The sequence below is a fragment of the Canis lupus genome, chromosome 19 (assembly GCF_048164855.1).
Source record: "Canis lupus baileyi chromosome 19, mCanLup2.hap1, whole genome shotgun sequence".
In the NCBI taxonomy this organism is placed as follows: Eukaryota; Metazoa; Chordata; class Mammalia; order Carnivora; family Canidae; genus Canis; species Canis lupus.
In genome coordinates this window covers 52,344,475-52,358,656 of record NC_132856.1, presented here as the reverse complement: position 1 = coordinate 52,358,656, position 14,182 = coordinate 52,344,475, and the positions used below count along the sequence as shown (strand labels likewise).

The 14,182-nt window shown below is 47.2% G+C and overlaps 1 protein-coding gene across 4 annotated transcripts in view; it reads left to right on the top strand.

Moving 5' to 3' along the window:
- Positions 1-14,182, top strand: part of PDE4A (phosphodiesterase 4A) — a 46,760-nt gene that overhangs the window by 17,843 nt on the left and 14,735 nt on the right. For all 4 annotated transcript variants that reach the window (XM_072787298.1, XM_072787297.1, XM_072787299.1 and 1 more), the window contains 3 exons: positions 12,471-12,662; positions 13,514-13,550; positions 13,656-13,726. In XM_072787298.1, the coding sequence (XP_072643399.1) occupies positions 12,471-12,662; positions 13,514-13,550; positions 13,656-13,726 (300 nt within the window). The remainder of the gene's footprint in view (positions 1-12,470; positions 12,663-13,513; positions 13,551-13,655; positions 13,727-14,182) is intronic.

Below are 14,182 nucleotides of genomic sequence, written 5' to 3'. Positions count from 1 at the left end.
CATATACTCTGACTCACACATACACAGACCCTCTGTGCACACCCAGCCCTACAAACAGCCATGTCACCTGGCACCACGCGCCTGCCTGGCAGACACACACCAGCGCCCGCCCTCAACCTCTGCATGACCTTCACAAAGCAAATGCCAGGCCTTTCCATAAAGGCTGCCTGACACCTCCTACGAAGGAGTCAGGTGGAGTGGGGCAGGGAGCCCAGGGAGATGCCGGGCCTGCCTGGGGAGAGATAGACACCCGTGATTTAGTGTCCAGGTTTGTAGTCTGGCTGCCCAGGTTTTAAATGCTCCTTCTGATAGTTGATAGTCAAGTTGTTCGTCCTGTCTGTACCTCAGTTTATTTCTCTCGAAAATGGGGCATTAGTACATGTCCAGACACAGCACAGTGTCTAGCATGTGGCATTTAATAGCAGTTGACTACTTTCATTGTTGTTATGATTTTTACCAACCAGGACGTCTCCTTTCCTTTCTGCTCCCCTCCCAACTTGTTTGTTGCCCATTGGCCCCTGCAGCAGAACTCTCTGAAGCCTTGATCTGCTCCTGGGCTGCACAGCCCTCCAGAGGCCCAATTTGATGCTTAAAGAGCCCAAGTGGGCAGGCCTAGGGGCCCTGGGGGGATGGGGGGGCGGGTGGAGGCAGGTAGCAACTTCACTTGATGATGCCACCAAGTGGTCAGCCTCTCTGAAGGGGACCCTTGAGCAGATTATTTCCCTTATGAGGAAGTGTCTGGCTATGTGGCTGTGATGTCAAGGCCTTTTGGCTGCCCTTGACTCCACTTTATGGCCTTGGGTCCCGTTGGGACATTAATGGAGCAGCCTCCAGCCTGACTTTGTTTCACCCTGAGCAGTGGCAGGCCAGGGAAGGGTGACTCCACATAGTTCCAGGGTACAATTCTGGAGGGTAGCTTAGACTCCCCACAACATACACACACACATACACACATTCTCAGTCTGTACAGCAGGCCTAATCCCCTTTCCTCTGCCATTCCAAAGCCCAGAGGACAGCAGCTCCTGGAAGCGCAAGCAAACAGCAGGGCCCCCGGGAGCCTCTTCGCATCCTGGCCTCTGGGCTCCTGCTTACGTGAGCTGAGTCCCCTGGGGCTGCAGTATCTGCCAGCCATGCTAGTTGGCGGCCCTCTGGGACTTGGGTCTCATCTTCCCTAAACTGGCTTCTGTGTCTGGGGCGAGGGTGGGGTCCTGAGTATGTAGGTATGCTCCTCTGTCCTCCCCAGTGGCACTCAGCAGAGCCACAAAATCCAAGCTGTGCCTTGGGAAACAGGACATAGTTCTCAGGTGATGAGGCCTCCAACCCCTGGCCATCGCTCTATGCCTTACTCTCCTTGTTGAACTGGGATGTTAGCACAACTCACAGAGTTGGTGGGAGACATAACTGTGTTTGTGTGCCCTTTGACAATGCCAGACATGGCAAATATTCAGTAAGTATCTTGTTATTATTGCTCCATACTGAAAAGGATCTAACCTGGCACCCGGTACACAGCAGGTGCTCAGTAAATGGACATTATCATCAAAGGCCCAGCTCATGATCTAAAAATATTCCGTCTTAAGAGTTATTGTTGTTGTTGTTAACTAGGCTGTATACCCAGCATGGAGCCCAACATGGGGCTTGAACTCACAACCCTGAGATCAAGACCTGAGCTGATATCAAGCGTAGAGGCTTAATTGACTGAGCCACCCAGGTGTCCCTTAAGAGTTTTTAAACTTACTTTTAAAAATTAACATACAGTAAAAATTTACCTGTTTTAGTATATACTATATGAGGGTTTTTTAGTGTAGTAAAATATGCATAACATACAGTTACCCATTTTAATCACTTTTGGAGTGTACAATTCAGCATCATTAAGTATACTCACATTGTTGTGCAACTATTACCACCATCCATCTCTGATCTTCTCACACTGCAACTCCGTCCTCCTTTTTTTTTTTTTTTAAAGATTTTATTTATTTATTCATGAGAGACAGAGAGAGAGAGAGAGGCAGAGACACAGGCAGAGGGAGAAGCAGGCTCCATGCAGGGAACCTGATGTGGGACTCGATCCTGGGTCTCCAGGATCACACCCTGGGCTGCAGGCGGTGCTAAACCGCTGCACCACCGTGGCTGCCCAACTCCGTCCTCCTTAAGGGCTAATTCCCTGCATCCCCTTTCCCAACCCTTGACACCCACCATTCTACTTTGTCTCTATGAAAATGACTGTTGTAGGGACCTCATGTAAGTGAAATTTTACAGTACTTGTCCTCTTGTGTCTAGCTTAGTTCATTTAGTGTGTTTTCAGAGTTCATCCATGTTGTGGCATGTGTCAGGATTTCAATTTCTTTTTAAGACTGAATAATATTGGGATCCCTGGGTGGCGCAGCGGTTTGGCGCCTGCCTTTGGCCCAGGGTGCGATCCTGGAGACCCGGGATCGAATCCCACGTCGGGCTCCCAGTGCATGGAGCCTGCTTCTCCCTCTGCCTGTGTCTCTGCCTCTGTGTGTGTGTGTGTGTGTGTGTGTGTGACTGTCATAAAAAAATTAAAAAAAAAAGACTGAATAATATTCCATCGGCAATATATGCTACATTTTCTTTTTCTGTTCACCGGTTAATGGACACTTGAGCTTTTTCCAGCTTTTGGCTATTGTGAATAATGCTGCTATGAACATTTTGAGTCTTGCTTGCAACTCTTTAGTATTTAGAACTTCATTTTTTAAAATGTTTTATTTATTTTTATTTTGAGAGAGAGAGCAGAGTTAGGGGCAGAGGGAGAGGGAGAAGCAGACTCCCCGCCAAGCAGGGAGCCTGGCTGAGGGGCTCCATCCCAGGACCCTGAGAATCATGACTTGAGCTGCAGGCAGACGCTTAACCAAGTAAGCCATCCAGGTGCCCCAGTACCAAGTAAGCCACCCAGGTGCTCCAGTATCTAGTATTTCAATTCTTTGTATCTACCTAGAAGGAAAATTGCTGTCGTAATTCTATACTTAAGTTTCTGAGGAGCTGCCAAACTATTTTCCACAGTGACCACACATTTTACATCCCACCAGCACTGCACACGTATTCTAGTTTCTCCACATCCTCACTTGTTATTTAACCTTTTTTTTTTTTTTTAAAGGATTTTATTGGGATCCCTGGGTGGTGCAGCGGTTTGGCCCAGGGCATGATCCTGGAGTCCTGGGATCGAGTCCCACATCGGGCTCCCTGCATGGAGCCTGCTTCTCCCTCTGCCTGTGTCTCTGCCTCTCTGTCTCTGTGTCTCTCATGAATAAGTAAATAAAATCTTTAAAAATATAAAAATAAAAAGGATTTTATTTATTTGAGAGAGAGCGAGAGAGAGAGCACGAGCAAGAGAGAGCAGGAGTGGGGAGGAGAGAGATAAGCAGTCTCTCCGCTGAGCAGAGAGCCCAACACGGGCTCGATCGCAGGACCCCTGAGATCATGACCTAAGCTGAATGCAAACACTTAACCAACTGAGCCACCCAGGCGTCCTTTTACCTTTTTTAAATAAATATTTTATTTTCATTTTTATTAATTTTTTAAAGTTTTTAAAAATTAAAAAAATTAATTTTTAAAAAGATTTTATTTATTTATTCATGAGAGAACAGAGACAGAGGCAGAGACACAGGCAGAGGGGGAAGCCTAATGTGGGACTTGATCCAGGACCCCGGGATCACAACCTGAGCCAAAGGCAGATGCTCAACCATTGAGCCACCTAGGTGCCCCAATATTTTTATTTTTAAGTAATCTTTATGCCCAACATGGGGCTCAAACTCATGACCCCTGAGATCAAGATTCACACAGTCTACTAACTGGGCCAGCCAGGTGCCCCTTAAGATTTTATTTTTAAGTAATCTCTACATACAACGTAGGGCTCAAATTTATAACCCCAAGATCAAGAGTCACATGTTCTGGGGCCCCTGGGTGGCTCAGTAGGAGCATCTGCCTTTGGCTCAGGGCATGATCCCAGGGTCCTGAGATCGAGTTCTGTATTGAGCTCCCCACGGGGAGCTTGCTTCTCCCTCTGCCTGTGTCTCTGCCTTTTTCTGTGTCTCTCATGAATAAATAAAGAAAATCTAAAAAAAAAAAAAAAAAAAAAAAAGAATTGCTGTGTTCTACTGACTCAGCCAGCCAAGAGCCCCTCTTTAAAAAAGAAAAAAGGGACACCTGGGTGGCTGGCTCAGCGGTTGAGCATCTGCCTTTGGCTCAGGTGTGATCCCGGGATCTGGGATCTGGGATCAAGTCCCACATCAGGCTCCCTGCAAGGAGCCTGGTTCTCCTTCTGCCTGTGTCTCTGGCTCTCTCTGTGTTTCTCATGAATAAATAAATAAAATAAAATCTTTAAAAATAAATAAATAAATAAATAAATAGATAGATAGATAGATAGATAGATAGATAAAAGAAAATAGCCATTCTAGTGAGTGTGCGGTGATATCTCATTGCACCTTTGATACGCATTTCCCTAATGACTAATGGTGTTGAACATCATCTCATGTGCTGATTGTCCATCCGTATGCACACATACTTTATTTATTGTGCTTTGCTTTATTGTGCCTCACAAATATTGTGGTTTTTACAAATTGAAGGTTTGTAGCAAACCTGCATCAAGCAAGTCTATCCATCAGTATCATTTTCCCAGTAGCATTTGCTCATTTCGTGTCTCTGTGTCACATTTTGCTAATGCTTGCAATATTTCACTTTTTCATTATTATATTTGTTATGGCAAACTGACCAGTGACTCACTGAAAGCTCTGATGATAGCATTTTTTAGCAGTATTTTTCAATTAAGATGAACTTTTTAGACATAATGCTACTGCACACTTAACAGATCACAGTGTAGTGTAAACATAACCTTTATATGTATGGGAAAAAGAAAACATCTGGGGATCCCTGGGTGGTGCAGCGGTTTGGCGCCTGCCTTTGGCCCAGGGCGCGATCCTGGAGACCCGGGATCGAATCCCACGTCGGGCTCCCGGTGCATGGAGCCTGCTTCTCCCTCTGCCTGTGTCTCTGCCTCTCTCTCTCTCTCTGTGACTGTCATGAATAAATAAATAAAAAATCTTAAAAAAAAAAAAAAAAAGAAAACATCTATCTGACACTCTTTATTACAGTGGTCTAGAACCAAGCCTGCAATATCTCTGAAGTATGCCCATAACCTCTCTGGAGAAATGTTTATTTAAGTCCTTTGCCCACTTTTTAATTGGGTTGTTTGTATTTTGTTGTTGGTTGAGTTTTAGCTCTTTATATATTCTAGGTATTACTCTCTTATCAGATATGTGATTTGCAAAAATTTTCTCCCATTCTGCGGATTGCCTTTTACTCTTTGGATAGTGCCCTCTGATGCAAAAAACTTTTAATTTTGATGAGGTGCTGCTTATTTTGTCTTTTGTTGCCTGTGCTTTTGGTGTCATATCCAAGGAATCCTTGCCAAGTCCAATTTCATGAAGCTCCTAAGAGTTTTATAGTTTTTAGTTCTTACATTTAGGTCTTTGATCCATTTTGGGTTACTTTTGTGTATGGTGTGAGGTAAGAATCCACCTTTATCCTTTATCCTTTTGCATATGGATAACCGGTTTTGCCAGCACCATTTGTTCAAGAGACTGTCTGTTGCCTATTGAATGGTCTTAGTGCCCTTGTTGAAAATCATTTGACAATATACGTGAGGGTTTATTTTGGGGCTCTTTACTCTATCTCATTGGTCTGTGACTCTGTCTTTATGCCACCACCACACTGTTTTGATTACTGTAGCTTTGTAGTAAGTTTTGAAATTAGGAAGTGTGAATCTTCCAACTTTGTTCTTCCCTTTCAAGATTCTTTTTTTTTTGTTTTTAAGATTTTATTTATTTATTCATGAGAGACACAGAGAGAGAGAGAGGCAGAGACTTAGGCAGAAGGAGGAGCAGGCTCCATGCAGGGAGCCTGATATGGGACTTGATCCTGGGACTGTGGAATCATATCCCGAGTCAAGGGCAGACACTCAACCACTGAGCCACCCAGGCGTCCTGTCTTCTCATTCTTGAATACAGGATGTCTTTTAATTTATTTGTTCCTTCTTTAATTTCATCCGGCAACATTTTTGTTTTCCATGCACTTATTTAAAAAAGATTTTATTGGGATCCCTGGGTGGCGCAGCGGTTTGGCGCCTGCCTTTGGCCCAGGGCGCGATCCTGGAGACCCGGGATCGAATCCCACGTCGGGCTCCCGGTGCATGGAGCCTGCTTCTTCCTCTGCCTGTGTCTCTGCCTCTCTCTCTCTCTCTGTGACTATCATAAATAAATAAAAATTAAAAAAAAAGATTTTATTTATTCATGAGACAGAGAGAGGGAGAGGGAGAGAGAGGCTCTCTCTCCTGCGGGGAGCCAGGTGTAGGACTTGATCCCAGGACCCCGAGATCACGCCCTGAGCTAAATGCAGATGCTCAACCCCTGAGCCACCCAGGCATTCCTGTTTTTCATGAACTTTTGTTCCCTTGGTTGAGTTTATTCCTAAGCATCTTATTCGTTTTGATGCTATTGTACCTGAAATTGTTTTCCTAATATTCTTTTGGGATTGTTCATTGTTAGTGTACAGAAGGAAAAACAACCAATTTTTGTGACTTTGTATCTTGCAACCATGCTAGATTCATTTATTAGTCAGTTCTGTGTTTTGACACAGGTAATCCCCACTGCTGGCTTTCTCTTCCCAAAATTCATCCGAGACTCACTCAAGTTGTTTTGTGCATCAGTAGTTAAAAAGGAAACTGCTGTTTCTTTCCGTTCTTGCTGACTCTTCATTTCTGATACCAAATGCATGTGGTTTCCCAGCCTTCCGCGCGCCCCCCCTTCCCTGCAACAACTCTTTGTGACACCAGCTGGGTGAACTACATCCTGATTCAGTTCTGACACTAACTGCCTGGATTTAGTATAGATCCCCCAGGTTAAGGGCTCAGTCCCGTAAGACTGCCCCGACTTTAGATTAAGTCTCAAGTCTAGAGTGTTACCTGTGCTTCTGACCAACCAGCTATACCTCAAGGTTCTAAGGACTCCTGCCTCAGGTTCAGCTGATTTCCTAGAGCTGGTCACAGAACTTAGGAGTACAGTGCACTTACTAGGTGACTGGTTCATTGGGTGCCTGGGTGGCTCAGTTGGTTGGGCATCTGCCTTTGGCTCAGGTCGTGGTCCTGGGGTCCTGGGATTGAGCCCCACATGGCTCAGGCCCACTCAGAGCCTGCTTCACTGTCACTGCCTGCAGCTCCACCCTGCTTGTGTTCTCTGTGTCAAATAAATAAATAAATAATCTTTAAAAAAAGATTATTGGTTTATTATAAAGATACAACTCAGAAACAGCCATATGGAAGAAATGCATAGAGCAAGGTCTAAGGGGAGGCGCATGGGGCTTCATGCCGCTCCCCAGGTGCACCACCCTCCCACCACCCACAGCACCTGATGTGTTAGCAACCAGGAACTTTCAGAGATGTTGACAGAGGCTCCATTTAGTAGGCACATCTGATTAAATCATTGGCCATTCCATTGGTGATTAACTCAACCTACAGCTCTGTTCCCTTCTGGTCGGGGGGCGGGGGGGGGCATTGCAAGTTCCAATGCCCTAATCCTATGGTTGGCTCCCCAGGCAAGCAGTCCCCCCCCATCTTGAGGCTCTCCAGGTGTCCCCCGCAGATAGTCATCTCTTAGCATACAAAGACACTTTTTACTGCAGAGGTTCCTAGGGTTTTAGGGAACTGTGTGACAGGAAACCAGGGCAGAGACCAAATATATATTTCTTATTATTTCACAGTAGTTCAAAAAAAATTTTTTTTAAGTAGGCTCCATGCCCAGCACTGGGCTCAACGTGGGGGGCCTGATCTCACAACCTCAAGATCAAGACCTGAACTGAGATCAAGAGTTGGATGCTTAACCAACTGAGCCACCCAGGTGCCCCTCCCCCCATTTTAAAAATTGCTGGATAGTATTCCATGGTATGGATCTGCCACAAATTATCCATTCACCAGTTGATGCTCATTTGTTTTGGTTGTTTCCAGTATTTGGTGATTATGAGCAGAACTTAAATATTATAAATATTTGTCTGCAGGTTTGTTTTTTTTTTTAAGATTTTATTTATTTGAGAGAGAGAGTGAGAGAGCATGAATGGTGGGAAGGGGCAGAGGGAGAGAAGCAGACTCCCTGCCAAGAGGAGAGCTCAATGCAGGGCTCGACCCCAGGACCCTGAGATCGTGAGCTGAACCAAAGGCAAATGCTTAACTGACTGACCCACCCAGGCACCCCATATCTGCAGGTTTTTGAATGAGCATATACAGTTGACCCTTTGACAACATAACTTTGAACTGTGTGGGTCCACTTAGATGCAGACTTTTCTCGATATATATAGAACATGACTGGAAATGAATTTTCTTTATGATTTTCTTTTTTGAAAAATATTTTATGTATTTGAGAGAGAGACCGAGAGAGCCCAAGTGGTGGGGAGCGGCAGAGGGAGAGGAATAAGCCGACTCTATATAAAATAGGGAGCCTGATGCGGGGCTTGATCCCAGAAACCTGAGATCATGACCTGAGCCGAAGTCAGTTACTCAACCAACTGAGCCACACAGGTGCCCCCCCATATGATTTTCTAAATAACAGTTTCTCTAGTTTACTTTATTGTAAGAATACCGTATGTAATACTTATGCAAAATATGTGTTAATCGACTGTTTATGTTATTAGTAAGGTTTCTGGTCAAAAGTAGGCTGTTAGTAGTCAAGTTTTGGGGGGGAGTCCACAAAGTTATCTGCGGATGTTCAACTTCATGGGGGGGAGCATCCCTAACCCATTTGTTCAAGGGTCAACCGTATTTTCACTTATCTTGGGTGTAAACATAGGAGTGGATTTTGGATCACACAGTAAGTGTATGGTTCATTTCTTAAGAAACTGACCAAATGCTTTCCAGAGTGGCTGTACCACTTGGCGTTCCCTCCAGCAATGAATGAGGGGAGTTCCAGTTGCTCTAAATCCTTGTCACCACTTGCCAGGATTGCCAGTTCTTGTTTGTTTCTTTGTTTGAACCATGCTGATAGGGATGAAGGGATGGTTCCTGGTTTTAATTTGAATTTCCCTAAAGAGCAATGGTGTTTCCTATGCTTATTTGCCATCTGTATATCTTCTCTGGCAAACTGTCCAGACCTTTGCTCATTTTTTTAAAGACTTTATTTATTCATGAGAGTCACAGAGAGAGAGGCAGAGACACAGAGAGAGAAGCAGGCTCCCCACGGGGAGCCCAATGTGGGACCTGATCCCAGGACCCCGGGACCACGACCTGAGCCAAAGGTGGACGCTCAACCACTGAGCCACCAAGGCGCCCAGCCTGTGCTCATTTTTAAATTAAATTGCTTGTCTTCTTTTTTTTTTTTTTTTTTTTTTTGCTTGTCTTCTTTTTATTGAGTTTTGAGAGTTCTTTATATAGTCTGGATACAGATCCTTTGTCATGTATTTTTTCCTAGCATGAAGCTTGTCTTTTTATTCTTTTGACAGTGTCTTTTGCAGAGCAGAAGTTTTCAGTTTTTAAGATTTTTTTTGATGTTTGTTTTTAAAAGAAGTTTGGATTTTTGTTTAAAATTTCTGATTTCTCAGGAGCCTGGGTGGCCCAATCAGTTAAGCATCCAACTCTTGAACTCAGCTCAGGTCTTTTTTTTTTTTTTTTTTTTGAATGTCTTTTCTTCTTTTTTAATTTTTTTATGATAGTCACACAGAGAGAGAGGCAGAGACACAGGCAGAGGGAGAAGCAGGCTCCATGCACCGGGAGCCCGACGTGGGATTCGATCCCGGGTCTCCAGAATCGCGCCCTGGACCAAAGGCGGGCGCCAAACCGCTGTGCCACCCAGGGATCCCTCAGCTCAGGTCTTGATCTCAGAGTCATGAGTTCAAGCCCGGGTTGGACTCCACTTTGGGCATGGAGCCTACTTAAAAAATAATAATGATAATAAAATTTCTGACTTCTTTCCTAAAATTGGAATAGCTGGTTGCTCAGGGCCCCCAGCACCAACCTACCTGTGGTGTCAGCTGCCTGGCCCCTGGGGACATTTGCTTTGATGGCAGGAATGTTCTCAAACAGGGCTCAAGCAGGCAAAAGGCACCAGTTCACATTTTGGTCTGAGGAGTTCCAGGACTTGAGTTTGAATTCTGACCGCACCATGCTCTTGCTATGTGACCCAGAGCTAATCATTCTCCTCTCTGACCTTAGTTTCTTCATCTGTAAAATGGAATCAGCACAGTGTCTTCCTGCACCCCTACCCCCAGGCTGGTCCAGAAAAAAAGGCTAATATATGGATCCTGGTTTGGCTATCCCACTCTTAGAGATTTTAGACTTAGTCATTAGCAGAGGACCATTCAGATAAAATCTTATACTGACTCTCTGTAGGTAGGATTGGAAAGGGGAGGATTCCATTTCATTCCCATACCCTCTTGCACCCACCAGAGCATATCCTGAAGTCAACTGACCACTCTAACTCCCGTCACTGTAACAACAGGGTAACAGACCAGAGAGGGCAGTGGCCTTCCCAAGGCCACACAGTATGCTGCAGGCACATAGCTCCCCACACCCATCCTCGGTTCTCCATATTGATTGCCTTGCTGATTCCACTGCCTGAGTGGCATGTATGGGGCTGATTGACTTACAGTTGCCAGTGTTTCCTGAGCTCTGTGCTAGGCACCACCCTGAGTGTCCCCAGGCCAGGGTTCCTCCATCCTCCCCTCTCTCTCTAGCTGTGTCTCCATTACAGTCTGTTTGTATTTCCACTCTAGCCACATCTCAAACAAAACCCAAATCCTGCCACAGGGCTTTTACACTTGCTGCCCACCCCCCCCACCCCCACCCCCAGGAGTGTTTTCTCCTACCTCCTGATTAGTGGTCTGCTCCTTCTCATCTTTCAGACCCTGCTCAAATGTCACCTCCTCAAAGTGGCCTGGCTCAACTACAGTAGCTAAAATCACCTGTCCAGTAACTTTCATCTACCCACTTGTTTTTTTTTTTAATATTTTATTTATTTATTCATGAGAGACAGAGAGAGAGGCAGAGACACAGGCAGAGGGAGAAGCAGGCTCCATGCAGGAGCCCAATATGGGACTCGATCCCAAAACCCTGGGATCATGCCCTGAGTCAAAGGCAGATGCTCAACCACTGAGCCACCCAGGCGTCCCAATACCCACTTGGTTTTAATTCTGTGCATGGCACAATCCAATTTGTATATTTATTCATTACATTTTATGATTTATCCAGTAAACATCTATTGGGTATCCACTGTGTGCCAGGCCATGTTCTTGGCTCAAGGGACAGAGCAGTGAACAAAGCAGACAATCCTTGCTCTGCATAGCTAAGTTGTAGAAAGGAGGGCAAATAGTAAAGAAGTAAAACATAGAATATGTCAGATAAGTACTATTTCTTTTTTTTTTTAAGGAAGGGAAATAGGGCAGCCCAGGTGGTTCAGCAGTTTAGCGCCGCCTTCAGCCCGGGGTGTGATCCTGGAGACTTGGGATCGGGTCCCATGTCGGGCTCTCTGCATGGAGCCTGCTTCTCCCTCTATGTGTGTCTCTGCCTCTCTCTCTCTCTCTCTCTCTCTCTCTGAATAAATAAAATCTTAAAAAAAATAAAGGAAGGGAAATATAAATTATTAGGGCAGAGATTCAGATCTTAGATGTGTTGGTCAGATGAGGCCTCCTAAGAAGATGGCATTTGAGCTGAGGCCTGAAGGAAGTGGAGGAGGAGCCAGTGGGGATTTGGGCAGGGGAAATAGCCTTGCAAAGGCCTGAGGCAGGAATGTATCTGGAATATTTAGGAAACAGCAAGAAGGCCATTGTGGCTGGGGTAGCGTGAGTGAGGGGTAGACTGGGAGGCCATTGGGCAGGGCCTTGTGGGCCACAGTGAGGACTTTGCCTTTGCTCTGGGTAAGCTGGGAGCTATAGAAAGATCTGAGCAGAAGGATGTAGCCTGATGGAGGTGTTCACAGCCTCCCTCTGGCCACAGTGGAGGGCAACAGACTGAGGGGCAAAGGCAGGAGCCTGGGACCAGGACAGAGGCAAGCAATGGTGAGGGGGTGGGGGGCTGACCAAGGAGGAGGTGAGAAGTGGACAGATTCTGAATAGACTTGGGCATCGAGAAAAGTAGAGTCAAGAAGGCCGCCACACTTTTGGGGTGTGCACTGCTGCTAGGTTAACCTGTTTATAATCCGGTCCTCCCCATGCCATCTCTGTGAGGGATAGATGGTGGTTACTCTTGGTCACTGCTGTGTCCCCGGCACCTCAACAGAGCCTGGCTCACAAAGGTGCCCAATAGTTGTTTGATCTCTGCAACTCCCTATCTCCCATCTCTTTTGGGGGTAACTGTCTCTCTTTAATGTCTTCCATCTGCCCCGCATCTGTGCCAGGAATTTCCTTGGCACCTTACTCCTCTTGACCTCCCCAGGGTCATCTCAGCCCCCCTGACCCCTCTTCCGCCCATCCCCTTACAGCTTCGAGGCAGAGAATGGGCCCACACCATCTCCTGGCCGCAGCCCCCTGGACTCGCAGGCGAGCCCGGGCCTCGTGCTGCATGCTGGGGCCGCTGCCAGCCAACGCCGGGAGTCCTTCCTGTACCGTTCGGACAGCGACTACGACATGTCCCCCAAAACCATGTCACGGAACTCGTCAGTCACCAGCGAGGCGTGAGCACCCCATTCTCACCCTCCAGGCCTGCTCCCAACACAAGCTGCCCTTACCAGGAGGGAGTGGGGACACTGCCCAAGCCCCGGGCCACCTCTCCTTCCCAGTGAAAAGTAAACAGCCTCCTTGCCCACATCAAGGGCTCAGTCCCTATCTAGCATGTCCACCCTGTGATGTTTGAGTGTGCACCCCATCTCTGCTCCCTACCTAGCTACACCGGGCCCCTGCTCAGGCCCAGCCTCCACCCATCCCTGCAATCCTGCCCATCCAACCTGCCCAAGCCCACTTCTATCCACTGGTAACTGGGGCTTGGCCCCACCTGAGGCCCTCCCTGCTGCCACTTCTTCCCACAGATTGTCCACTTTGGCTCAGCCCCCCTTCCATCCCCTCCCCCAGATTTCCCTAAGCTAGCCCCCCTTGTCACGACCACCTGTTGAGATCTGAGCACCCCCAGACCTGCTCAGCCCCCTCCCCTCTCAATGGATCCTCCAGCCCTTCGCCCTGCCCATCCACCTCACTCCCCTAACTTCTTCCTGCTGCCCCTCCTAGCCACTGCTCCCACCAAGCTCAGCCTTGGCCATATATTTATGACAGGCCCCTTTGTCTCTGCACACCCCTCACTAACACCCACTTGAGCTCCTCTCCCTGCCCATCATTTCCTTCGGGACCAGCCCCTGCAGGGGGTCTACCCTTGGGAGGTATAAGTTCCCTCTCCCCTGACTTATTGGAGCCTCCCCTCCCAGCCCACCAGCCCCCACAGAGGGTCCATTCTAGAGAATTGCTTCTCTGGCACCCTAGCCCCTCTTCACCCAGGCCTGTGAGCGTCCTGACCTGCCCCTGTCCTTGATTGCAGGCACGCTGAGGACCTCATTGTGACACCTTTCGCCCAGGTAAGACCCCTCTCCTAAGGAGGGAAGGGACTCCAACACTTCCCAACCCTTGGGGACAGGGACCTAGCCCCAGCCGCCTGTCCTCACAGCTGCACCCTCTTCCAGGTGCTGGCCAGCCTCCGAAGTGTTCGCAGCAACTTCTCACTCCTGACCAATGTGCCCATTCCCAGCAACAAGTAAGTCAAGGCTGGGCCCCAACACTTATAATCACAAGGCAAAGCACACCTGGGTTCAGCTCTTAGCTCTGCTGTGTGACTTCAGGCAGGAACTTCACCTCTCTGAGCCTCGGTTTAGGCCACAGCTCCCTCTGAGCCAGTAAACCATTGCAATTTGAATGCCTAAGACAGAAACTTTTAAAAACAAAGACCAAGGGGTCTAGACACACAGTGGTGAGACCAAGGGTAGCTGGTCATCCCAGCCTTGGGGTCACTCCTGGCCCTGACACCAACTTTCTGGGCAAATGGCATCTTGTGGTACCTTTGCACCCCCTCCATAAAATGGGAATTTAATAGCACCTCCATTATATGCTGCTGTGGGGAGTCTGGCAGATGATACCTAGAAAGTGTGAGAACATTGCCCAGCACATAGTTAAGAGCTCACTAAATAGCATTGGTTATTATGCGGTAGCAGGA